Here is a 26,405-nt window from a genome sequence, read left to right on the forward strand (position 1 = left end):
AGATGAATAATTATATCTCTAGGGAAAATGTAAGTATAAAGCGTCAGTGGTTTAATGCCATTAGCTGGTTATTTTAATCTGTCAAAACTAAGGTCACCAGTGTTCAGCCGTACATACCTACAGCAGACATCCTGTCGTGTCTGTGCCGAGACATTAATTTTCCTAGGCCTTATTTGACTAACCTCACTGTGGTTTCTTTCAGTTGTGGGGTTTGTGGTATACATGCATATATACATGTGTATGTGGTACGTATACCTGTGGTATGTGTGTGTGGATTCCTGAGGGCCACACTGGGTGTCTACCTCTTTTCCACCTAGTTCTTTTTCTTTTAACTCAAGTGCTTTCTATTATTTTCATTAAATTGCATAGCTTTTAGTCCTGTTTTTTAAAGATTTATTACATCCCTATTGCAGTTTCCCCTCTCCCCTCTCTCCCAGTACCTTCCTCTTGTCACCATCTCTCTGGATGTACTGGCTCCACCTTCCTTCAGAAACGAGCAGGCCTCCCAGGGACATCAGTCAAGTACAGCATAAAAGGTACAAGACCAGGCACATATTCTTATATCAAGGCTGGACAAGGCAACCCAGGAGGAGAAAAAGGGTCCCAAAGGCAGGCAAAAGAGTCCGAGACAGCCCCTGCTCCCGCTGTTGGGAGTGCCACAAGCACACCAAACTACCCAACTATAACATATATGCAGAGGACCTAGCTCAGACCCATACAGGCTCCCTGGTCTCTGTGAGCTCACTTGAGTCCTAGTCAGTTGATTCTGTTCTCGTGGTGCCCCTGACCCCTCTGGTTCCCAATTTTCCAAGAAACTGCCATACTGATTTTCAAAGTAGCCGTATGAGTTTGCACTCCAACCAGCAATGGAGGAGTGGTCCCCCTTGCTCCATATCCTCACCTGCATGAGTTGTCACTTGTGTTATTGATCTTAGCCTTCTTGGCAGTTATAAGATGGAATCTCAGAGTTGTTTTGATTTGCATTTCCCCGATGGCTATAGAATTTGAACACTTCTTTGTGTCTTAGCCATTTGAGATTCCTCTGTTGAGAATTCTCTCTTTAAATCTATACCCCATTTTAAAAATTGGATATAATTTAATTTGACTCTGTAGCCTTAAGGAAACTTAATGAATATATACAGTACAGTTTCACCTTAGATCTAGAATAAGATGTTTTACTATTTTATACTAACAAAAGAAAAATTAATAAGTCAAGGCATTCTTCAAATATGTTGGTTGAAATGTCAGGTAGGCGGTTTACAACAAACTGGAAGCTCCCTGCTGAGGGCTCTAGTGATGTCTGGTATACTTGGCTTTTGGGCTGTGGAAGTCAGTAGCATAGCTCAAGTGTTGTCCTCTAGGGAAGGCCAAGAGGATGGAGGAATGCCTAGGGGCATCTGGGGTAGCAGCTGTAATGGTGAGCCAAGCTCCTCCCAACTTTTGTCATTGAAAGTAAACACCTCTTGACCTGAGTGTCCAAGGAAGGCTCCAAGCCCACTGCAATTGATAATTGTGATGGTGAACTAGTAGAGAGAAATTTTGGATGAATACCAGTGCACAGAAAGCTTGAAATTTCACATTTGGGAACCTGTGAGAACAGTGTTTATGATAAGCAAGCATGTGAGTGAGTGTTAAAGACAGGCTAGGTGAAGACTCATTTGAAAGACTGCTTTCCTAGACAGATCACAGAGTGTTTCCTGATGCCAAGAGCAAGCACTCTATGGTAGAGGCATCTAGGGAAAGACAATGGGGCACTCTGCAATCACCAGATGTCAACTGAGGCCAGGAGTCTACCCAGAGCTACAGGAGGAAACTCCAAGGGCATTTATAGGTCACACTAGGCAGAACTACAAAGGCAACCCCCCTCCCCCCCACCCCTACTGTAGCCAATTAAAGTTCACTAAAACTGTACTCCTGGGCCACAGTAAGTGTGTGGTCACACTGGGAAGGGGCTGCCGGAAGAATCTCTGCACTCCTGGATGACTCATCTCAAATCTGCTCCTGAGTATTCCCACACAGCGACCCGTTCTGCTCGTACAGAGGCCGCTGGATCCTCTCAACTGGGGTCTGAGATGGGGATCAGGCACCTCAGTTAGGGAGAGATAGTATAATGTAGACTCACTTCCTCAGGCTTGTGTTTTGTCCCCTAGGATGACTCAAGAATGAGTTACAGCTGTCCTGTACCTGCACCTTGTGCTCCCTGAACAAAGCTTGACTGATGCCAGGGTCGCAGACCTAGAAGGGCTATGTTCTACAGCAATGCTGAACACAGCAGGCAGGATCCCAAGGAGAGGCAGCCACAGTAATGCATGAGGTGGGGGTGCGGGGGTGGGGAGGGGTGGAAATGGAACTGGTTCTCACTCCAGCATCCTTGTAGGGCAGGTGGCCAGGCAGAGCCTTGGTGTAGGTGACGTTTTGTTTCCTGCCAGTATTACTTCTTAAGAGGACGAATGTTGATTTAAGTCTGCTTTTATTCTTTTGCTTTTGCTTTTTGAGACACGGTTTCTTTGTGTAAAATCCTTGGTTGTCCTGAAATTCAACTTTTAGTCCAGACTGGCCTCAAATTCACAGAGATACCACTGCCTGTCTTCCCAGTGCTAGGATTAGAGGCATGCACCACTAGGACTGCTTTTTTGTTTTTCTAACTATCCCCCTGGCCCTGGTATGAGTCAGTTTGGTAACTATTCATTCAACAACCAAGTGACTGAGCTTAATTGCCATGCATGGAGGTTGCCCTCATGCACAGCAAGTGACCACAGATGGAATCTGTGCACAGCTGTCAAGGGCTAAAGCTCTAGCAAACGTGGGTGTGAATACCAGTTTGGAGGTTTCCTTGGGCAGGCTACTGAGCTGGCAGTGTTCTCCTTACTGCAATGGCTGGTCTTAATTGTCAGCTGGACACAATCACCTGGGGAGTATCAGCAAGGGACTATCTACACTAGGTTGGCGTGTGTGTGTGTGTGTGTGTGTGTGTGTGTGTGTGTGTGTGTGTGTGTGTGTGTGTGTGTGTGTGTGTGTGTGTGTGTAGGACTGTCTTTAGTTAACTGATGTGGGAAGACCTAACTCTCTGTGGAACTGCCCTGGGTTTGAGTCCTGAACAGCATAAAAGTTGGAGAAACCAAGCTGAGCGCCAGCAGGCATCTATTTCCTCTCTGTTGACTGTGGGCATGATGTGACTAGATGCTTGGAGTTCCTGCTGCCTCTGCTTCCTGGACTGTAACCTGGAATTCTTAACTAAAATAAACCCTTTCTCCCCTAGGGGGCTTTTGTCAGGGTCTTTTACCACAGAAATGAAGCTAGAGCAGATTTCTGCCTATTTCCTTGGGTGGCTGAGAAGAGCCATGGCACCAACTAGCAAGAAGCAGCAGAGAGAGCACCAGGTTCCAGGGAGGCTGTTTCTATCATGTGCACTCAGGCTACCCGTGCCAAAGCAAGGCAGCCAGGCAGGAAGGATCCTCAGCCTCACCCTCACTCGCCCTCAGAGCTGCCCTCACTCACCTCTACTCACTCGCCCTCAGAGCTGCCCTCACTCACCCCCACTCACTCGCCCTCAGAGCTGCCCTCACTCACCTCTACTCACTCGCCCTCAGAGCTGCCCTCACTCACCTCTACTCACTCACCCTCAGTGCTGTCCTCACTCACCTCCACTCACTCGCTCTCAGAGCTGCCCTCACTCACCCTCAGAGCTGCCTTCACTCACCTCCATTCACTCGCCCTCACTCACCCCCACTCACTCACCCTCAGAGCTGCCCTTACTCACCTCCACTCACTCACCCTCAGAGCTGCCCTCACTCACCTCCACTCACTCGCCTTCAGAGCTGCCCTCACTCACCTCCACTCACTCACCCTCAGAGCTGCCCTCACTCACCTCCACTCACTCGCCCTCAGTGCTGCCCTCACTCACTCTCACCTGCTCTCACTCAGCAGCACCTCAGCCTTCACTTCCCCCACCCCCTCAACGTTGTCCTCATTAGCTGTCTTGCACCAGGAGGTAGAGGTGGCTTGTTCCACTTTTCCATGCTAGGTCAACCTGTGACTCACAACAGGCTAGTCTTTATGAAAGGCACACTTGGATGAAGGTAAATCCATTAGCATTATTGCTTGACGGCTGCTCTTTGCAGTGTTGCAGAGAGAAACCAAGGCCTAGCACATGCTAGCTAAGAACTTTGACATTGACCTATGGCCCAGCCTGGCTGGAGACTTGTTTAGTCAGGGTTCCCTAGAGTAACAAAACTTTTAGAATGGATCTCTCTCTATGAAAGGGGATTTATTAGAATGGTTTACAGGCTGTGGCCCAGCTAATCCAACAATGGCTGCCTATGAATAAAAAGTCCAAGGATCTAGTAGTTGCTCAGTCCATGAGGCTGGATGTCGCTGCTGGTCTTTAGTCTGCATTGGAATCCTGAAGAAGTAGGTTTTAGTGCCAGAGAAGGGATGGACTTGCTGGTGAGAGCAAGCAGGCGAAGAGAGTAAGCTTCTTGCTTCCAAGTCCTTATATCAGGATTAAAGCTGTGTCTTCCTACCTCAAAGATCCAGCTTAGAAGAGGACATTCTCACTCCAAATTAATCAAAATTCCCTGAAAGATATGTACCTCCATTTCTGGGTTTTAGTTAATTCCAGATGTAGCCTTGTTGACACCAGGAACAGCTACCACATGCCTACTGACGGGCAACATCCCGTGACTCACTGCACTCCTCTCCGGTCACTGGAGACCTGTGACCAGGGTCTCCCTGGACGCCGTCCGCATGAGTACAGCCCCACATGCTGCTACTAACCTGGACTCTAAGAGCTTGGCCTACATTTCTTCCAATGGAAACTGTTTATTTTCATTGATAGTGACAGCAGGAAATGATGATTGGAGAGAACCCTACTAAGGTCACGTGATACATAACTAAGATGTAACAGCAGACTTCAGGTGTCCATGCTGTAAACACAGGGTAAGGCGATGGCATGGGGCTGGCAATGCTACCGATTATTTAAACTGCACAGCACCCAGGACCTCTGTAACTGTTTAAAACCATTAGTCTGGACAGCATGTAAGAAGAAAGCACTGCAGCCATTTGACTGCACTTAACACTTCCTGGTGTTAGTTTGCCCACTCCCCCCCCCCCCCCATCTTTTAGCTGATTCCTACAAAGTTACATAGATCTCTGCAATGATATACAAAACAAACAGCACACATTTAAATATAATTCAAAACCCAGAGAAGAAATCAGACTGTCTACCAGGAAGATACAACAGAGACATTTTCCTAGTTGCCTAGGTGGATGCCAGCACAGGCCTTCTGCCTACAGAGTCTGGTTCACTAATGCCACACCTTGACCTTACTAAAACGTGCTATGTGCTCTATTTTATTTTGGGAGCCAAAGTCTCCCTGCGTAGCTCAGGCTGTTTGTACCTCCCTACCCTCCCTTGGCTTCCTGAATGCTGGGGTCACAGGCTGAAAGTGCTCTTTGATTTTCTGGTTCCGTATAAATCAACACAGTAGAAGGAAGTAATAAAGACACACATTGCTAATTGTTCATGATGAAAGAAGTGCCCTCAGACCAGGCATGAGCCAGCAGTGACTGCTGCCTATGGGAGGACACAGGAGCTTGGGAACGGGACATCTAGAGACACATGCTTACACAGCTTGACGGAGGCTGTGACAGTTGAGGGCAGTGCCCAGCACACCCCACAAGATCCAACAGAGGCACCCACACAGCTGGATGCTTGCTGCTTTGGGTCTTCTTGAGTTGACAAGCTAGTTCATTCCTTAATCCTTCTCATTTTTGTGATAAGAACAATTCATACTTAAATATGAGCTGGAAACTATAATAATGTTCCTGCAAAGCTTGCTTTTTTTTTTAACCACCTGAAATCTAGTGCCAGGCTTTTCTTCATGTGTTTTCTTTTAGATCTGAATTATGTTTCCTGTGTTTTAAGTTGCTGGCGATATCTGACTGGACACTAAGCAAGGAGACTGACTTTCTTTCTTCCTTTTTTTTTTTTTTTTTTTTTAAAGAGGTGAGGATGGAACCCAGGGCCTTGTGCTTGCTAGGCTCTACCACTGAGCCAAGTCCCTAACCCCCTTTTATTTTTTTTTTTCTTAAAACATACTTATTTACCTCTGTGTGTATATGTATACACATGTGGCATGATAGGGTGGATCTATAGAGTCCACAGCTAGTTTTGTGTGCTGCAAGGACAGAATATATCTGAAGGTTCCATGGAGACTTAACTGAAGTCTGGGGGCAACAGAGCTTCTGAGGGATCTGTGTGTCATCTCCTTCCTGTAGCTCTGTGCCTTTCTTGCTACCTTGGTTTCCCCAAGCTTCTATGTCCTTGTATCAGAAGAGACAGCTGGGTTCTCTCCAGTTTTCTTTGCCCAACTACAGCCTGGACACCACCCCAGGCACGAAGCCAGGGCACTGCAGGCTCACCATGTGTTTCCTCTTAGTGCTGGGCTGCTTGCTTTCCAACATCTAGTGTTCTAGCTGCTTAAAACAGATATGCGGACTGGGTTCCTGTCACTTCTACTTGTCCACAAGGACAATTTAAAACAACAAACAACCTGGATAATAAATTGTGCCCAGTTTAGTTAGTTACATTTACTTGAACCTCACTGTAAATAACTAGGTTTTACTCCTGTTTTAAATACACATAGTTACTGACCTCAAGAAATTTGTTATCTGATGTAATACAGATTTTTTTTTGTGGGGGCGGGGCGGGGGGATTGTTACTAGGGATTGAAACCAGAACCTTATTCTTCCTATGCAAGCATTTTGCCAGAAGAATATCCCTGGCTATTTAGTCTGACATTTTTCTCTTTTTGACCTATGACATATTTTACATAAGCCAAGAATAATGATACTGAGGGGTGGCATACAGGGCTTGTGTTTAAAGTAAGGTGTTTTTTTTTTTTTTTACAATGTTACATAGTCTGAGGGCACTGCATGATGGGGCAGTTGGTTTATTGTTTGTGGTCAGGGCAGAGAAGCCGATTTATAATTAATTTGTAGTCGATAGGAATATCCTAAGTATTTAAATGATCCAGAACATAGGCTTAGAAGTCAAAAGCAAAATGCAATCATCAAATTTAACTTATAATTTATTCTATTAATTTTCCTTTTCTATGTTACAATCCATCACACAATGAGAACTACAGACTTATGAATCCAGGACAAGCTGTTTGAAGACATTACAAAGGTAACAAAATAGCTGTTTTAGGCATTTCAAAGGCCTGGTCATCTAATCTCCCACAGCTAGGATGGGCTTTCTGTTGAATACATTTCATGCATAGATACTCAGAGCTTTCAAAGTGTTTACCAAGGTCTATGTATAACATTTGTTTCCACACAGTGATACTGCCAGGCAGGGTCAAAAGTGCAGACTTTCAACTCATTAGTGAGGACATCTATTTACCTAAGGTCAGCAGTAGTGAGTGAGTGAGTCAGGTCAGGACTCCAGAGTTCCAAACTCACTAGAAGCTGGCCTCTCTCACTTCGTTCCTTTTAACATGGTAAGGTATAACTTTGTGTTGTGCTCACCATCTGTGTGACATTGTGTGACATAAGGAGAATTACAAGGTTTGCTGAAAAGACATACAAAGGCATGTTACATTGCGTTTTAGAGAAGTCAAACAAATGCAGAGAAGATCAGGGTCACAGCTTAGAGGGAGACAATAACTCATCTTGCCCTGTGTTAGACCCCACTGTATCTTCCACTGTGTTAGACCCCATTGTCTCTTCCACTTTGTATAGGACCGCACTTTCCATCTTCAGAGACTCAGCACTACAGAGATGACAGGGTCAGGTGTACAGCGCTGCTGCCTACATGTCTACGGAGCAGGACACTGATGTTTATTACAGTCCCTTACTAGGTGAGAAAGAGCCATGGCATGAAGAAAGCATGTGTTGACTTAGACAGTGAAGGTCTCCACAGTCTCACATAGTTTCAGAGCTGAGGACGTATGAAGAGCAAAGTCACTAGCCTGGTGCACAAAGTGAAAAGACAGTAATGGGGGTGGGTGGGTGAGGAATATGAACAAAGTACATACTATAAAAGTGTAAGGAGCCACAATGAAGCCTCTAATTTTGTATAACAAATACTTAAAAATAATAGTAATGGATTGCAAAGAGGGAGAGACAGAGGTCAGGATATATCTCTGTGCTATTTTATATGAGTGCACACATTTTTATGTTTTTAAAATGTATAAAAATGAGTATGAACTACATTGGATGGCTTTTCTTTGGTGCAAAGCATATTTTAAAATGAGATATATTGTTATCTTATCTAGTAAAGTTACTATTTATTGTCAAATCATTCTTTTAAAGCCATAAAGCATGTAAAAATAATTCTTGCAAAATCATAGTTACTAATGAAAACAAAAGGCATTCGGATGAAGATGGCATTTGAATAATATGTGTAGTGACTGTCCAACGCACACCTCTGTGTGGAGAATGTGCCCATTGTAAGCTGTGGCCCTGTCATTCAAGTCCAAAGGCATAGAGCTTCCAACTTGGTACTGTCTAGTGTATAGCTGTCTCATAGTTCAGAAATAACGACTGTAAGGAATGGTTTCAGCTCAGGATCCCAAGACCAGGTTCTCAGCAGAAAGGAAATTTATTTGTCCTAGAGGGACAGAGGGCAGGGAATAAGGGACAAAGACAGGGGATAGAGGATGAGGGAGAAAGGAAAAAGAACAAGGGAGAGGGAGGAAAAGGATGTTTGTCCCAGACAAGGGACTGCCTCTGGGTAGAGAAGAGACAGACGTGGTCAATAGGCAAATGGCGTTTATAAAGATGAAAAGGGAAACCCCGGGTTAGAATGAGGTGTTTAATTTTAATTGGGCATGTTAATTACGTGAGCCAAAGGGGCTTTTCTTTTGATTGCTGGACTTCAATACTGTGATAGCTGGACCTTGTTAGTCAGCTTCAGGAGGAGGACGCGACAACTAAGGGAACAGACCCTGGTGGCTAGCTTTAGGAATGCAATCTAACAGTTCTTAGCAAGGCAGAAGGAATGCAGGAGAAGGGCAAGGCCTGCCAGAGCCCTGCTCCACACGCTTGAGCTGGCTAGGGTCTCTTCAATGACTAGCACTCTCCTGAAGTAAACAAATAAGAGCTAGAGAGATACTCACTGGTGAAGTGCTTCCTGTGTAACCATGAGGATCCGAGGTCTGATCTCCCACCCACAGAAAAGCTGCCTACCACATCAGAGGACTAGGAGATGGTCCCAGGGCCTGCTGACCAGCCAGTCTAACTGAAACAGTGACCTCCTGATTCAGTGAGAGAACCTGTGTCAAAGGATAAGGTACAGGGCTGCAAAGATGGCTCAGTGGTTAGGAACACTGGCTGCTCTTCCAGAGGAAGAGGGTTCAATTCCCAGCACCTAAAAGGCAGCTCACAACTGTCTGTAACTCCATTCCCAGGGCATCTGACACACTTTTATGACCTCCAACGGCACCACACATACATGTAAAACATAGACATACATGCATATATATTATATATATATATATATATACACACACATATATGGTGGAGAGCAAAAACCACCCAATGTCAACCTCCTGACAGGCATGCCATGTGTGTACACACACGCGCGTACATAAATAGTTTCTTCCTTCTTTTATTTTTAAAAACATTTTTCTGAGTGCATGAAAATATAAGATAAATTAAAAGTAAAGAGAGAAGCAGGTAGACTATGAATAAGAAGTGTGATAGACTAGGAGGCAGGAGAGCAGAGAAGACGGCGCGAGGGATGGGGGCAGAGAAGGTAGGGAGAGACGAGGAGGAAAGGTCTGTAAGGTGCCAGAGGAAGAGGCACTGCTGTTCCCTGCTCAGCCAGGGGCTGCGGCTCAGGGGTTCCTGTCAGGGGACAGGCACACTGATTAAGGAAGTGAAGTGCTCCCTGGATGCCTGGTCACAGAGGAGCAGGCAAGACTAACAGAGCAGAAGAGGGCAACCAGGCACGGGCAAGCACAGCTCGTGGCATATCACCTTTCCTGCGGCTGAGGTCACAGTTCACTCTTCTCTGATGGGACTTTTCTATCAAGATTGTGGAAACAGACAGAAGGTAAAACGGACAGACCACACTGAGAATGTGAGAACCAGCTAGCCGTGCTGCTGTGGGCACAGCCCTGAAGGCTGGATGAAGAGTGTCACTTTTTCCTTCCATTCTCATACCTGGGCCCTGAGGACATCAGACACCACTAATGAAACCAAAGAATACACACATTAACCAATCCACCAGGCACAAAGACTGAGGAGTCAGCCTGGGGCTGGGGTATAGCCCAGCAGGAACATTTACCCAGTATAACTGGTACGCCCTGGCTGGGTGTGTGCTGTAAGTGGCCTGAGATGGTAGGACACTCAGGAAGGCTGAGGGTGGTGGCAATGTGATGGCCATATAGAGACTATACTTCGGTAAATAGGTCCCACAGTTTAATATGGGGCTCACGGCTCATGACTTCTAGGCTTAGGGATGTTTCTGAGTATAGTACCAGAGTCCACATGTTAGAGGACATTTTTACACTCTTACCAGATTGTAAACAGACATAAAGTGAAAACTTCTGCATCAATATTATTATTAGCCATGACAGCCAGCTCCACTAGAGTGACATCATTTCCCATCAATAAGAAGGCACAGGACATTATGTACTAAAGGAAGACAAAATAAATTACTAGGAGAAACAGCATTTAGAGTCTCAGAAGTGGCAAGTGGTAAGGAAACAGGACAACCACACAGACAACAGCTAGCTATGTAGTAATAGCATTTTAATGTATTGTATCTTATTTCTTTTCTTTTTAAATTTTTTGGAGACATGGCTTTCTATAGCCCAGGCTGGCTTTGAACTCCTGACTCTCCAGCCTCTACCTCCAGGTATGCTACTGAGCCCAGTATTTTATTTTGCTTCCCCCTCCCCCAATGCTTTTGTTGGACCAATCACTGTTGGCCATTCCCTCTATCTCTGTACCATCTTTATCCCTGCACTACTTGTAGGCATGACAAATTTTGGGTCAAAGGTTTTGTAGGTGGGTTGGTGTCCCCGCCCCTCTACTGGAAGCCCCATCTACCTACAGGAGGTGGTCTTTTCAGGCTCCATATCGCTCCGCTTATAGAAGTCTCAGATAAGCTCAGCCCCGTTGACTCCCTGAAGTACTCCACTCCTCATCCCAGAGATGGCCTCCACAGATTTATTTTCTCTCTTCCAATCCTCTCCTTTCTGCACAGGTGATTTCCATCCTGTCCCCTTCCCCCACTTCTCCCAGTTCTTTGCCTCCATTTTCTTCAGATAGCTGTCCTGGATGCACTTTGTAGACCAGGCTGGCCTCAAAGTCACAGAGATCCACTTGCCTCTGCTTCCTGAGAGCTGGGATTAAAGACATGTGCCCCCAAGTCTGGCTTCAGATGTCTATTTTATTTCCCCTTCTGAGTGAGATTCAAGCATCCTCCCTTGGGCCCTTCTTATTACTTGACATCTTATGGTTCATACCTACAGATGTGCCATTAAGCCCAGGATTTTATTTGGCTTTTTACGTGTATTGTTTTGGGGTTGGTAATACTAAGTCTGTGTACCTGATTAAGCACTGGCTCCACCACTGAGCGGCCCAGCCATGCACTCTAGTGTGCTTCCAAGTGTTTCTATCTAGGAGCACATGGCAAACCTAGTTTGTGGGTAGCACCAAAACCCTTTATGTTTATGTAGCCACTGAGAGCCTGCTGCACAGCTAGAATGTGTGCATAAGATAGTAAGTTTCACTGGAACAAAATTGCAGTTCTTAACCTGACAGTTGTGTTACTCCTGAGAGAAGCTGTCAGTGAGACCAAACCTTAGCCATGAGGCCACATGCAGCCAAGAGTAGATATGTGAAGTGCCCAGAGGAAAGTCGTCCATAAACTTACCTCAAACACTGGAATTAAAAAAAAAAAGATATATTTTGATTACTTATTATTTCTTTGTATGTGAGAGGGACAGAGAGAGATCTCTATCTGTCTGTCTATCTATCTATCTATCTATCTATCTATCTATCTATCTATCTATCTACAGAGAATGTATGCATGTATGTGCAGGTGCTCTCAAAAGGCATCAGATCCCCTAAAGCTGGACTTACAGGTGGTTGTGAGCCACCCAATCTAGGTCCTGGGAATTGAACTTGGGTCCTTTAAAAAAGCAGTAAGTATTATTAACTGCAGCGCCATCTCTCCAACACCAAGAGATTGTGTGTGTGTGTGTTTATGCAACTCAGAACACAAAAAGTGTGGTTCTCAACACATGAACCTTGTAGATGACAAGGCCTGTTGCTTGTTGTAAATGTCAAAAGGCTGGACACTCCCAGCTAAAAACAAACCCAAATGCTGAGGACAGGCAGGTTATGACAGGTTTTCAAGCCCACCACAAGCCAAACATTTAATGTCTGTATAGACTTCACTTTACTGTGCAAGAGCCAAATAACTTATAACAAAACACATTTGTGCAATAAAATAATGATAGCAGAAGCAGAAGCTACTTACAGAGCACAGGTTAAGCTACAGGCAGGCAGTCAGATCACATACTTTAGACTAGACCTATGTCAAGGAGGGACAATGCAGGGCTGTGAAGTGCTTCAAAACAGGGCTGTGTTATCTGATGGTCACAATAAAACAAAGCAGTCATTAAGAAAAAAAACTAACTTAGATATATTAACTAAGGAAAAAAAAGATCTCTGTCTGACTTAAAATACATAATTATTTCCTTTGTTATTTAAAAATGTTCTTTTAATCTTAGAATGTGAAGAATCAATAATTCAAGGTCTTAAATCACCACCATCTTTAACTACCTTCACTTAAAGAGTGATGAAGAATACATTCATTAAAGTCCAAACCAAAGCTCTTGACACCTCAGCCGTTCTCAAGGAGGGCACGTTTGAGTGAGCTGCCCTCATGAGCGGTTCTGAGCAGACACAGACGGGAGTGAGCAAATGGCCTTTGTTTATATTGAGGATCTGTGCCTCTTTTCCATTTTTCCTTTCTTTTCATTCTTTTCCTATACAGGCTCATTATGTAGCTCTGGCTGGCTGTAAACTGGCAATCCTCCTGCTTCACCCCCCAGGGACTTCAGGGTGTCCCACTGCACATCATCCCAGGTTTCCACTTGTGTTGTCAGTGTCTTCCAGTGACAGTGGCCAAATGCACAGCTCTGATACCTTCGTCCATTCCCTAATGAACTTCAGACACAAAGGGCTAGAAAACTTGGAGGAAGAAAAGATCTAAGACACTGATGCTGCATCAAATTAACAGTCGGAGAGACTGGCTCTAGCAGAGAAGAGCTCAGATTTGGAGACTGTATGAGTCAGCACTCGGGGATCTCCTCCACGCAACATTGACATCAAGTCACCGCTGCCAGCATGCTGGAGGACTGGGCTCCATTCCTAGCACTAAAATAAAACGAACAGAATAAAATAATAGATGAAACTAAAAATACATAAGTGGTGATTTCTGGGAGGAAAATCTAGGAGAGTGTCTTCTAAAACGTAATCAGGAGGATTGTAATATGGAGTTCTGATAGAAAGGCTTTTAAATGCAAACAACTTCCAAACTGACAAAATTAGAAAGTATTACTACAGGGAGAACAATAAAATGTGTGTGGCAACAGCTAATCTGTGCCTGGATTTTCACTGAGATGGGCCAGGAAAATATGCAGAGGGAACAGCCAAGCAGAAGGTCAAAGCCCGTGCTAGAAGCTGAGGTCTGTCCACACATGCCCAGAACACCAGTGTAAGGCACTGAGCGTGCTGAATCCAGCTGAACCTGAGTTCCCAAAGCAGCAGGCTCAAAGCAGCAGTAAGTACTGACTTTTAAATGATGCTTCACTTAAGAAACAACTTTAAGAGTTATTTATTTTTATTTTTGTGCTTGAGTGTTTGATTGCATGTGCACACCTGGTGCCTTCAGAGGCTAGAAGAGGTCATCAGATCCTCTGGAAGTACAGCTGGTGTGAGCTGCCAAGTGGGTATGGGGAATAGAACCTGAGCCATCTACAAGAGCCAAGTGTTAGGTGAGAGTGGGGTGGGGAAGGGAGGAAGAGAGGGAGGGAGGAAGTGAGGTCTCTAGTCCCTTAGAAGTTTTAACAGGAGGGACCATGTGAATAGAAGACAATCCCAAACCCAAAGTACATGAACATTCGGAGTCTACTCAGGGCCTGAGCTCCCCAAATGCTGCTCCCATGTAAAGGAAAAAGAGTTATTTTGGGTGTGTATGTGTCTAATTACAATATCAATACTTTAAATCATCTTAAACAAACAAGGAAACAAATCCTCCTCCAAATAGCATTTCAAAAACTTTGATCAAGTTACAGATAGCGCTTGACTTCTGAGCCCACGTGCAGTTAATCACAACTCTGCAAGGCCCACAGCATGACTGAAGAGCATACTGGAGCAGCCACAGAAACGTGAGTAAAGCTGACGTGACACCTTCCAGAGACACAGCATGCATGCCTCCCTCAGGTAAAGGTGTCCCTGAGGGAACAGTGGCTGGCCCTCAGGTAAAGGTGTCCCTGAGGGGACAGTGGCTGGCCCTCAGGTAAAGGTGTTCCTGAGGGGACAGTGGCTGACCCTCAGGTAAAGGCGCCCCTGAGGGGACAGTGGCTGACACACCATCTGCTTCTGCTCTAGTGAGAAACTTCCGCTCTTGCTTCTAGAATTTATCTTCTTTCTTTTTTCATATTTATTTATCTTACTTCATATATGTGAATGTTTTGCCTGTGTGCATGTATGTATACCACATGCGTACTGCTGGATCCCTGGAACTGGAGTTAGAATGGTTGCAAGCTACATGTGTGTGTGTGCTGGAAATTTACCTGGGTTCTCTGCAATAGCAGAGAACTTAACTGCCGAGCCATCTGATCAGCACTAGACTTTTTCTTAAAAGATATTGCTGGCCTTTAAAGCTAGACAGGTTGTGAAAGCTAGGTTTCTTTCCTAACTTCTCTGCTGCATCTGCCATATACTGTGTATGAATGTGCTCCCATCACAGGAGCCAGCTTAGCTCAGTACCACACAAGACAGCTCCACACCCCACACCAGACACTGGGACAATGCTCTGGATAGACCAAGGCCTGGACTAAACAGTCCCCCACAAACCTGTCCGCAAACCTGCCCACAGCACAGCTGGACAGGCCTTGGCTACTGTTCTAGGTACCAAAGCTCCACAAACAATACGGTTTACTGGGGCAACACAGTCTGAGGAAATGCAGTGTTCACACAAGAGGAAATCACTCACTGTCCCTTCAAGAAAAGATAAACTCACTTTTTGAGAATTTCATACTTGTGTATAATACATGCAAATATGATCTTCCAACTCCCCACGATCCCTTGAACATCCCTTCCCAACTCCATGACCTTTTAAAAAAACCTTCAAAATGTGAGACAGGCCTCGCTCTGCAGCTCAGGCTGTCCTGGATTCCCAGGCATCCCCCAGCCTGCCTAGGGCTGGGGTTACAGCCGTGTGCCTCCACACATGGCTCAGAATTTAACATTGGTATGTGTGGAATAATCACTTGAGAACACAGCATGTGAAAGTCACAGACTCTCATGAAGAGTGGGGACTCTCTTCCTTAGTGCTACTCTCTGCTTGGGAAATCCGTGAATCCTGTTCCTGAGCAGCAGTGACCCACATCAGACAACAACCTGTGGGAGCCACTTCTCTCTCCACCATGTGGGTTCTGGGGATCAAACTCAGGTCCCCAGCTCTGCTGGCTCAGGAGGAGCCTAAGGAGGATACGGAGCACTGCTCTAGCAAGACTGTGTGGCACTATACAGCCCAGGCTGATCTTGAATTTGCAATGTTCCTGCCTCAGCCAGCTGGGATTATAGGTACCTGGCAACATTTGCTTTTCAACGGGTCAAAAATTCTTGAAAGAGATAGCTGTAAATTATGAGAAGAAGACGAAAATGATGACGAGATCAGTCTATGGTGGACTACTGGTCAACACCATATAAGTTCATTAAATACACATCATCATTGATTTACACAGATCTACCTTATTCACTCATATTCTTTCAAGCTCATCTTTCTGATAATTTAAAGATCAGTTAGGCTTAAGTTCAACTTAGATTTAAGGAGAAAAAAGTCCTGCAGAGGATGAAAATAACTTCAGATGACAGTGAAAGAAGCTGTGATGTGTTTAAGGTAACGTGCTGTGAGTGTTTTTGAGACAGGGTCCTGCTGCTCTATGGTTCAGACTTGTCTCAACCCTGAATGATCTTCCTGCTTCCAGCTCCTAAATGCCAAAGTTACAGGGATGAGGTACCACGCCTGGGTACCATGCCTGGGTAGCAACTCTCTTTAAGAATGAGAGCCAGGGTGATGGTATACCCTTCTAATCCTAGCTCATGGAAAGGTGACAAGAAGGATCAGGAGTTCTAGGTCACCCTTGGACATATAATGAATTTGAAGCCAGCTGCAGATACACAAGGTGCCATCTCAAAAAGCCAAAATCAAACTGAACTCTAGTGGAAGAAACTAGAAATGCCAGCATTCATAACAGTGGTGTGTTATGATTTCTCATATGCACCAGAATGTGAGAATTTGCATGTATAACAAACTGTTCTAGTCTCTTTTAAAAGTATTTTTTTTTATGTGTATAGGTGTTTTCTTTCTATGTATGTCGTCCACCATTTGTGTGCCAGTGCCTGAGGAGGCCAGAGGAAGGTGTGGGGTCCCTTGGAAGAGGAGTTATGGACAGTTGTGAGCTGCCATGTGGGTGCTGGGAACCAAAACAGGGCCCCCTGGAAGAGCTGTCAGTGCTCTTAACCACTGAGCAATCTCTCCGGACCCTTTTTCTAGTCTTTTATCACAAATGTTGCTCATCTTTTAAGGACCATTATTATTTTCTGTTTTGTTATTCCTATTGAACAGCAGTATTTTAAAAATGTGTTACTTCTTTTGTGGGAACGAGCTGTGTCAGGCAGGGTATCCTTATGCAGCTCAGGCTAAGACTCACATGGTATATACTCACTTATAACTCGGCACTAGCCCAAGAGGCATTTCCCATGAAACTCTTCACTTACCAGGAGATTGGAATAGATGTGAGGACATCCTACTGGGACTCTAGGTAAGAGAAATATAGGAGATGGGGAAATAGAAGGATCCAGAGGATCTTAGAAACCTACAAGAACAACATTGTAATGGGCAGATCAGGGCCCAGGGGGGTCTACTCAAACTATTGCACTAACCAAGGACAATACAAGTAGTAAACATTGAACCCCTACTCTCATCTAGCCAATGGACAGGACATTCTCCAGTTATGTGGAAAGTGGGGACTAACTCTGACATGAGCTCTGGTGCCCCATATTTGACCACCTCCCCTTGGTGGGGAGGCCTGATGGCACTCAAAGAAAGAATAGGCAGGCTACCAAGATGAGATTTGAAAGCCTGTGACCATAAAGTGGGGGAGGAGATCACCCTGAGGCATGGACCTAGGGGAGGGGATTAGGATGGGATGGGAGGGAGGGAGGAACAAGAGGAATAAGTGATGGAATAACAATTGAGTTGTAATCTGAATAAATTAAAAAAAATACCCTCAAACTCTCAATCCTGCTCAGCATCCCAGGTGAGTGCTGGGACTGCAGGGTGTGCCACCATCCCTCACTCAGAATATGTAAGATTTTTGCTTTGTTCAGCAGTGAGTTTTATCTTTATAGACAATGAGTCTGTACTTTTCTGAGACATAGCAAAACCAAAGAAACAGACAAGCAAAGCCCAACCAGTTAACCCAAGAAACTGCAAAATTTCCAACCCCACCCCCCATCCTGGCTGAGTTACTGACAGCATTTTCTAGATAGATAGACAGATGAATTTGAGTTCAGGGCACCTGTTCTGAAAGCAGGTGCTCACAGCTGCTTTGGGGTAACAGGCCACAAATCATCAAAACAAAAACAACGAAGAAAGCCTCCTACAACATCGCCTCTAAGGGAAGTCATATGTGTGACAGACAGCAATGAGCGCTGCCAGAAGTGGGCCTGCAGCAACATAGTCAACTCTTACTTAGTATCACCTCTTGTGACTTTAGTAAGTATCTGGTGAACTAATTAAAAATATTTCACAATGGCCTTACATGGAAGATGGGATTCATCAAAATTAAAAAAAAAAAAAAAAAAAAAAAAAAAAAAAATGTTCCATGGAGAACAGGAGTGAAAAGTACTCTGGGATTCCTGTATTTTCCAGAGTCAACCCAAGTATGAACACAACCAAGCTGGTTTGTCCTGCCGCCGCCGAAACAGAGTTGTAAGGCACATGATCATATGCAGAGGAAGACGCAGGGCTAAGGACCCGGGTGGCAAGCATAGCCATGGGCCACGCTGGTTTCTTGACTCAGGGTCATCAGCTTTTGCTAATAGCTTGCTAGGATGCATGGCTGCTGCAGCACTGAAAGTCACATCTGTGCAGTGCTGCCTGGGATGTCATAAGGTTTTAATAGCCCACATTTCTCAAATTAACATGTCTACTGGCGTCTAATTAAAGATTAAGCTATTCAAGTTGAATTTTTATTATTATTTGGCAGGAGGATTTAATGCATTCTAAAAATACAATTTCTCATTTAAAATGATTATTCATTATTTTTATCACATTTTAATTTTTTGGTGAATCATAGGTTTTAAAAGGATAAATGAAAAGAACCAATTTAAAAAGAACACAGTTACGTAGACTAGAATGTTAAAATCAACAGTAATGAGCAGCAGGGTAAGGAGAGCTGGCAGCAGCAACAGGTTCCGATGCAGCTGTGCCCTGCTCCAACCTGGCACTGGACCAGGGCCACTCACCAGGGTTGCAGTCTGTGAGGAGTGAGCAGATAGACAGGAGGACTTTAGAGATGGTCAGGGCCGGACTCCAGTTGTCCTTGAGGATGTCCAGACAGATCACGCCTTGGCTGTTGATATTACAGTGATAGATTCTCGTTCGGAAGGTGACCTAGGAGGAAATGCAAAGTTGCTATAAGTGGAGACAGCTTTTATTAGATAAAAGTCCAGGCCACTGCTTAAAGCAGTCTTGTTTTTTCCTTAGGTACATGAAAATAATCAACAGATTAAAAATAAAGACAATTTACAACAGAAAACTCAACACTCAGCAAAAGCAGCACCCAGTGGTTCCGGGGCAAGCCTGGGATGCAGCTAAGAAATGCATGCCTGAGGTGGCTCAGGGCGTTTATGGGAGGACGTGGCTTCTCACTTGTGAAATGTTTAAAAATTTTGGTGGATTCTAGTTGCTTTACTTTTTACATTTAGAAAATCCAAAAATAAGAAAGCATGGGGATAATATAAAGCTAAAGCTCTTTAATACAGTTTTAAAACATGAATGAAGATATGCAAGCATATCTATTATGTGTCTCTTTTATACAACTGTATGTTATAATGTTTGGTTATAATGTACTGTCTTACTATACTATTGTAATTTACAAACCTATTCCTTATTAAATTTTATACTTTTTAAATATCCCTTATTAAATTTTATAGTCTTTCCCCATGATAGTAAGGTCACTATCATGCTTGTCTTAATATAATTTGGAAGTTATGACATGAAAGTACTTCTAGGGAGGAACTGGACTGAAGAGCACCTTTGTTCTTGCAGACGACCCAGCCTTGGCTCTCAGCCCTGACTTGCAGGGTGAATTACAACTGAGAGAAACTCTGACTTTAGGGGACCCAATGCTCTTTTCTGGTCTCCTAGGGTACCAGGCACACACATACTACACACACACACACACACACACACACACACACACACACACACGTTGACACAACACTAATACATATAAAATTAAATAAAGTAAAAATCTTAAAAACACCTAATACTGAAAACAAGCCCATCTCAGCTTAGGCTGAGCAACAGTAAGACGTAAATGCTATTTATTATGACCATCAATTCATAATTCTCAAATTTATAAATAAAACTTGGTGTTCTTGGCACTCTGAATTCATAATGGTTCAGAACTAGGAAAAGACACACATGACAGGCAGCTCTCTATGGGCTCTGCCACTGAACCAGGTACCCCACATCAATTCAAACATCAGGCGCTGATATAATCTGTATGATGCCACATTCCAGGAAGGGCAGAGCAATGGCTGGTGAACAGCAATAGCCCTATTCTCAGGCTAGCTCAGACCCCAGCATCATGCCAGGCCACTCTCAACATCTCTCCACAACATAGATCTCAAGTGTCCAGAAACCTTGGAGAAAATGGAAACAAACTTGTTCAGAATGCACAGCTGAATCAGCCAGGAAAACTCCTGGAGGCTACAACTGAAAACTCAAACCTACAGTCAGCAGTGAGTAGGCGGTATGTGTGCTGGGGTAGCTTTGGGGACAAGGAAGAGGATGAAGGGTGGCTGAGAGTCTTAATAGAGTGAAAGGTTTACAATTTATGCCTTCATGGAGAAGGTGAGATCTCAAGCCTATATGTGGCCAGGGGTTTGAAACAGAGACTGCATCTCACTCAGGACCCTTCAGTGGCTCATCTTTCAGGAAGTGGATGCCTTTGAGGAGTGGGCTAGGGACCTGACAGTAAAATCCTGGGGTCTGGACTGGGGGGAGCATGGATTCTCACTATGAACAGATTCATCACACAAAAAATACTAAAGAGCTGACACAAGTCTTTGACTACTGAAGCAATTACATGCAAAGAGGCTGCTGTGGAACGGGGGAGGGCAGCACACTGTATTATGACAGAATGCACCACAAAAATAACGATTTTTGAATCAGTTGTAGCTAAATAGCCAAAAATCACACAGGAAAAACCGGCAGATCAATGAGGGAATGACATATTTATGATCAATGAGGGAATGACGTATTTATGATCAAGGAGGAATGTTTCACTACACAACTGCTAGGTCAAGCAGACCAAATATTGGTAACAGTTCTGAAAATTTAAACCACAAGTAAAATCAACAGACTTAATGATGACCAACACTGCATTTGACTATTAAAGAATACATATTTATATCAGTCACGTATAAAACACCTACAAACACTGGCTACATGCGGAGGTACAGAGCAAACTTGAGGTCTCTCAAAGAATAGATATTAACACTATAAAGTGAGATCAGAATATATACAGAAAAAAAAAATCTCCCTGCACCCCATGGTCATGTTTGGAAACTGAAAAACTATTTGCAAATAATGCCATCTATTGTTTCTTTCTGATTTTGAGATAGAATCTAGCTATGTAGCCTAGGTTGGCCTCAAATTATTGATCATCCTGTTCCAGAATGCACCATTAAGACCAGGTTGCAAACAATTCTTTGATTAAAACCAAACCAAATCAAAGCAAACCCAATCCAATCCAACCCAACCTAACCCAAACCAACCAAACCACAGCAACCCAACCCAACCCAACCAAACCAAAGCAAACCCAACTCAACCCAACCCAACCAAACCAAAGCAAACCCAATCCAACCCAACCCAACCAAACCAAAGCTAACCCAATCCAACCCAACCCAACCAAACCAAGCCAAAGCAAACCCAACCCAACCCAATCCAACCCCTGCTCCACTCAGCTAAATGACAATAAAGATGTTGGGCTGCCAATATAAAAACATGTCTCTTGAACAAAACAGCAATTAAAGAGACATGTCCCATTTTAGATGTATATGTTACAATGTGAGAAACTCACTAAAAGTGAGCCAAGTGTCTGACCTAGAAAAATAGAAGAAGGGAGTAAGTGGCATGGAAGAATAAAGAGATGAACAGAAGTTGGTGAACACAAGACAGTGATGCTAAAATGTTCCTGGAGGAGTGTGACTGTTCTTCACTCCTGAGTGCTAAATGAACAGTGTTGTAAATGAAGAATGGCTTATGTATATGTGACATAGAAAAAACTATGTTACTATCAAGTGTCAAGTACATCATACTATCAAGTATTAGTTAATTACTCTGAGTCAATTTTCAAAACAACTCAGTGGGGCAAGTGTCATGCCACTCTAAAGGCAAGGAAACTGAGGCCGGTGCTCTGCAATGCATCCTTGGAGCTTCTGCCCTCCCCCACACTTTACCTTTAATTCTGGGATACTTGTAAATTCTGGTGTAAGAAATAATACTGAGAGACCACATATACTCTTTGTCTAGCTTTCTACTATGGCGTATCCTGCAGAAGTATCCTACACTGCAGAAACAGGCATATATGTAGTCCACTGATTCCCAGGTTTTATTTTTATCTTACGTTTATACATAGTCAATATACAGAAGGAACCTATCACAAACACTTAATACTATCTCTTAAAAATTTACTTTTTGTCAGTTTCATAGATTCATATAATATGCCCTGATCATATCCACTCCAACTCTCCCCTCCCACTCTTGTGTGGACAGTCCCCAAAACATCTCTCTTCCACATTCAGGTCCTGTCTTTTTTTTCCTCTTTTTTTCTTGTAACCCATTGAGCCCAAAGCCTGCAGCCCACTGGAGTTGTTGGGTTGGTAGTGCAGGCCTTGTTCATGAGTGCATCTGCAAGTCACGTCCAGACAGAAGCCCACAGAACCTCCTACATCCTCTGCCTCTTACATTCTTTCCAGCCCATCTTCCTTCACGTTCCCTGCGTCCTGGGCATGTTGACAGAGTGTGCAGCCTTTTGATACACACAACAACTGTCTAGTTCTTTAACTTCTGGCTACCGCAGCCCTCTTTCTTGTGGCTAGAATGCATGGCAAGAATGCTTCAACAATGCTCCATTCACTCAGCAATCTTAGTTTGTTGTATGTACCAATAATTTATTTTCTATTGCTGAGTAGTATTTCATGGGTGTGTCAGTTTGTCACTGCTTTATTACTGTGAGGATACACATGGTCAAGGCAACTATTAAAAGAAAGCATTGAATTGGGGGCTTGCTCAGTTTCAGAGGGTTAGTCCATTGTCATCATGGCAGACAGACATGGCACTGGAGCAGTGGCTGAGGGCTTTATATCCCAATCCAGAGGCAGCACACCTGGCATGGGCCTTTGAAACCTTAAAGTCCATCCCCAGAGACCTCCTCCAGCACAGCTACACCTCCTAATCCTTCCATAAGCAGGACGTGTGCACACGGTGGCCATGCTAATTCAAACCACTATGACCACTTACTAGGGTGGATATTCAAAAGGCAAAATAAAATAACAAACAAACATGTTATCCTTACTCTCACACACAATATGGAATATCCCTATGATTACATGTGGGGTGAGAATTGCCCCCCACAAAACATTATTTAACACCAGCTGAGTTAATTCAATTTTGACAACTACCCTTACAGGAAAGTTAGATCCCATAGTGTAGAGTCAGTTCACAGGACCGCCTCCTACCTCAGCCTTCACTCTCCAGACTGGGCCTGCAGGACTTAGAAGTAACAGCCTGAGGCTGGAGTCTTTCTCAGCCCCTTCCCTGTATTCTTGTGAATTCGAGGAAGTTTGTACCACATCCCTGCTCTGACATAAATGATACTACAGAGGATGCTGGTGAAAGGCCATGCTGAAGGATGCACAGGGTGTGCTCCTAGGGTATGCCCACTTCCATAAGTTGTGTAGGCCAGAAGCTGCCTCACCCTGATCACCAGGGTTTACTGCCTAGGCATGTCTGATTAAATCACTGTCGGATACCTAGGTTCTTATTGGACACTGTCATTTTCCAGATCTTGGCTCTCACAAGCAAAGCTGTGATGACCATCTCTCTGGGTGTGTTTTCTGCCTGAACCTGTTTTACCATTTGTGGGATAAATATCTAACAGCATACATAACTGGTTGGTCAGACTCTTGCAGGGGTCTTCCTCTATGCTGACATGTGCCACTGAGTCAAACAGGCGGCTTGGCTGTTCATCCATGCCCTGATGCAATGGTGTGCCTAGCTCCCACCCTTCAAAGGCAGGCAGGTTCATGATGTCAAGCCTGAAGCAGGTGCCCCTTCTGTAGTGTGACCCAGGATCTGGCTACATTTTTGAATCACATGCCTTTTCTAGTCCCAGACTTGCCAAGGTCCCCGTCACTGTACTGAATTGTTTTCCTTGGGACAGTGCCTGGCACGGAGCAAGAGCCCACTGCATACTAAGCAGATGTCAATCTGAAATGGACCAGTGCTCAGGTGCAAAGGCAGACACCAAACATTTTAGTGCTCCTTAGGGAACTGTAACTTACGGACACTTAGGAAATTGAGAAGAATTGCTAGAGGGAGCAGGAGTCCTTTCTGTTAATATTGTTAACACAAGGTCTTACAAGTAGGTCATGCTGGTCCTCAGTCGTCAAAAGCTGGGATTACAGGCCTTTGTAATCCAAGACATTGGACACTGTATGAGGCCATTTTTTTTGGAGACATGGTCTCATGTAGCCCAGGCTAGTCTCAAAGTAATTATGTAGCCTAGGCTAGCCCTAAGTTGCCTGTGGATCCTTCTGTCTCTACCTTCACCTGTTGGATTGCAGGCATGTACCACTAACACCACGCCTGGCTAAGAAGATGCTCTCAACATCTTCCTGTCCCATGCAACTTTCCTAAATTTTCTGGCAGATAATTTTAGAAGATATGTCATAAAGATTAAACCAGTAATAAGAATCTAATAAGTGCCCTACGTGATGGCACACACCTTTAATCCCAGCACTCGGGGAGGCAGAAGAAGGCAGATCTGTAAGAGTTCATGGCCAGCCTGGTCTACACAGAGAAACCCTGTCTCAAAAAACAAAACACAACACACACACACACACACACACACACACACACACACACACACACACAAAGGAAAAAGAAAAAGAAAATCAATGTAAGTATTGGTACTATTTCTACTTTTCATTTATAAATGTGGAAGACCACCTGAAAAATGTATGGGCTAAGAGACACTGCAACTGAGGCAAAATCTTGCTAGTGAAGTGTCTGGAATAGCCAGCGCCTTCCAGACCCTGAGAGCATATGGACACAGGAGGGAATGTATGCAATTAATAAGAAGGACCCAGCCTCAGACGTCAGACCCAGCCCTTCAGACCGATGGGATGGGTATCAACAATCAGCAAGAATTTTAGAGGCTGTGAAGTGCCTTCTCCCCATCTCCTGAGAATACACCTTCCAACTCAGGCTCACTTCCCTCTCTCACGCAGGAAGCTGGGTCTAACTGCGTCATTTGTCCCTTCATACTCCCAAGAAAGAAACAAATAAGAAAATGACCACAAAACAAACCCCAGCTTCAGTTAACAATGATGGAGTTCTGTGCATTAAGCAACTCTCTCCTACATCTGCATCTACAGTTGTCCCCAGAATATAGCTCAACTGACACAGCGACAAGGAGAGGAAAGAGTAACTTCCAAACATTCCCCATAAATTCAGGCATTAAAGACACATGATTTGACCAGAATGACATGGAAATGAATTTTCTTAGAACTGACTAATTCCCAGGTTTTGCAGGCATGTGAGGCACACGTGTACAGTGGTTAGAATCGTAGCCTTTCCTCCCAAATTTGTACATTTGAGTCCCTGGACTCAGAAGCATTGCCTCCCGTCAAATTAAGAATATGAACACAGGGTAATTTTCCCTCGGTCATCCGGATGGACCCAATATACTCATAAGGGTCTCGTCAACAGAGGCAGGAGGGACAGGGGTGTTAAGTAATATGATAAGGAGCCATGAAGCAAGGGACACAGATGGCTTCTAGGAATTGGAGAAGACAGACAACAAAACGATTTTCATTGAAGCCTTCTGAATGGAGTTCATCGTGGTATGCCTTGGCTGCCTTCTAGCAGAGTTACAATGTTTTTTTTTTTTTTTAAATTTAAACAGTTTTTATTTTTTACATATTATATTTATATTATTACACATATATACAATAAACTACCTATAGCAAGAAGAACCAGGATACAATCAGGGGTTGTATAAATGTTATGTTCTTAGTGTTTTGGCTATTTGTATTTGACAGCTTTGAAGAAAACATCTTTTCTATCTTGGTGTGTCTAAAGTTCTAAATGTAATCAATATCTATCTATCTATCTATCTATCTATCTATCTATCATCTATCTATCTATCATCATTATCAACTTAAAGCATCTATCTAGACCTAAAAACATCTTAACCTCTAAACAACTAAGCTTAATAGTAAAACTAAACTATCTGGTCTTCAACCCCATCAGAGACTTGAGAAAGAATAAAATTGATTACCTGAGTATACTGGGAGTGCATGTTAGCAGCTTCCCAAATGAGAAGATGATAGAGACAGTTAGCTGCCTAACAGTCACCCAAAACTCTCTATAATGCTGGAGCATCCTCCTCAGCTGAATCACACTGTTTTAAGGAAGTTTGTGGTCATCTGGCAGAGCACCTCCAAAAACCATGTAGCTAGTCACAGTTGTGTTGTAACATTTAAAAGCCCCATAAGGTAAGTGGGTACTTCTGAATTTCAGAGTCACCTCTCTTTGAAGAGTAACAGGTGTGGGGACTGACCCCAGC

General features: G+C 44.0%; 1 protein-coding gene across 1 annotated transcript in view; it reads right to left on the reverse strand.

Annotated features, from left to right (window-relative positions):
- The window catches only part of LOC127184087 (ubiquitin-conjugating enzyme E2 E2), a 262,961-nt gene that overhangs the window by 19,907 nt on the left and 216,649 nt on the right, over positions 1-26,405 (reverse strand). The window contains exon 4 of the mRNA XM_051140322.1: positions 18,787-18,934. Within this exon, the coding sequence (XP_050996279.1) occupies positions 18,787-18,934 (148 nt within the window). The remainder of the gene's footprint in view (positions 1-18,786; positions 18,935-26,405) is intronic.

Source organism: Acomys russatus, chromosome 3 (genome assembly GCF_903995435.1).
Source record: "Acomys russatus chromosome 3, mAcoRus1.1, whole genome shotgun sequence".
Classification (NCBI taxonomy): Eukaryota; Metazoa; Chordata; class Mammalia; order Rodentia; family Muridae; genus Acomys; species Acomys russatus.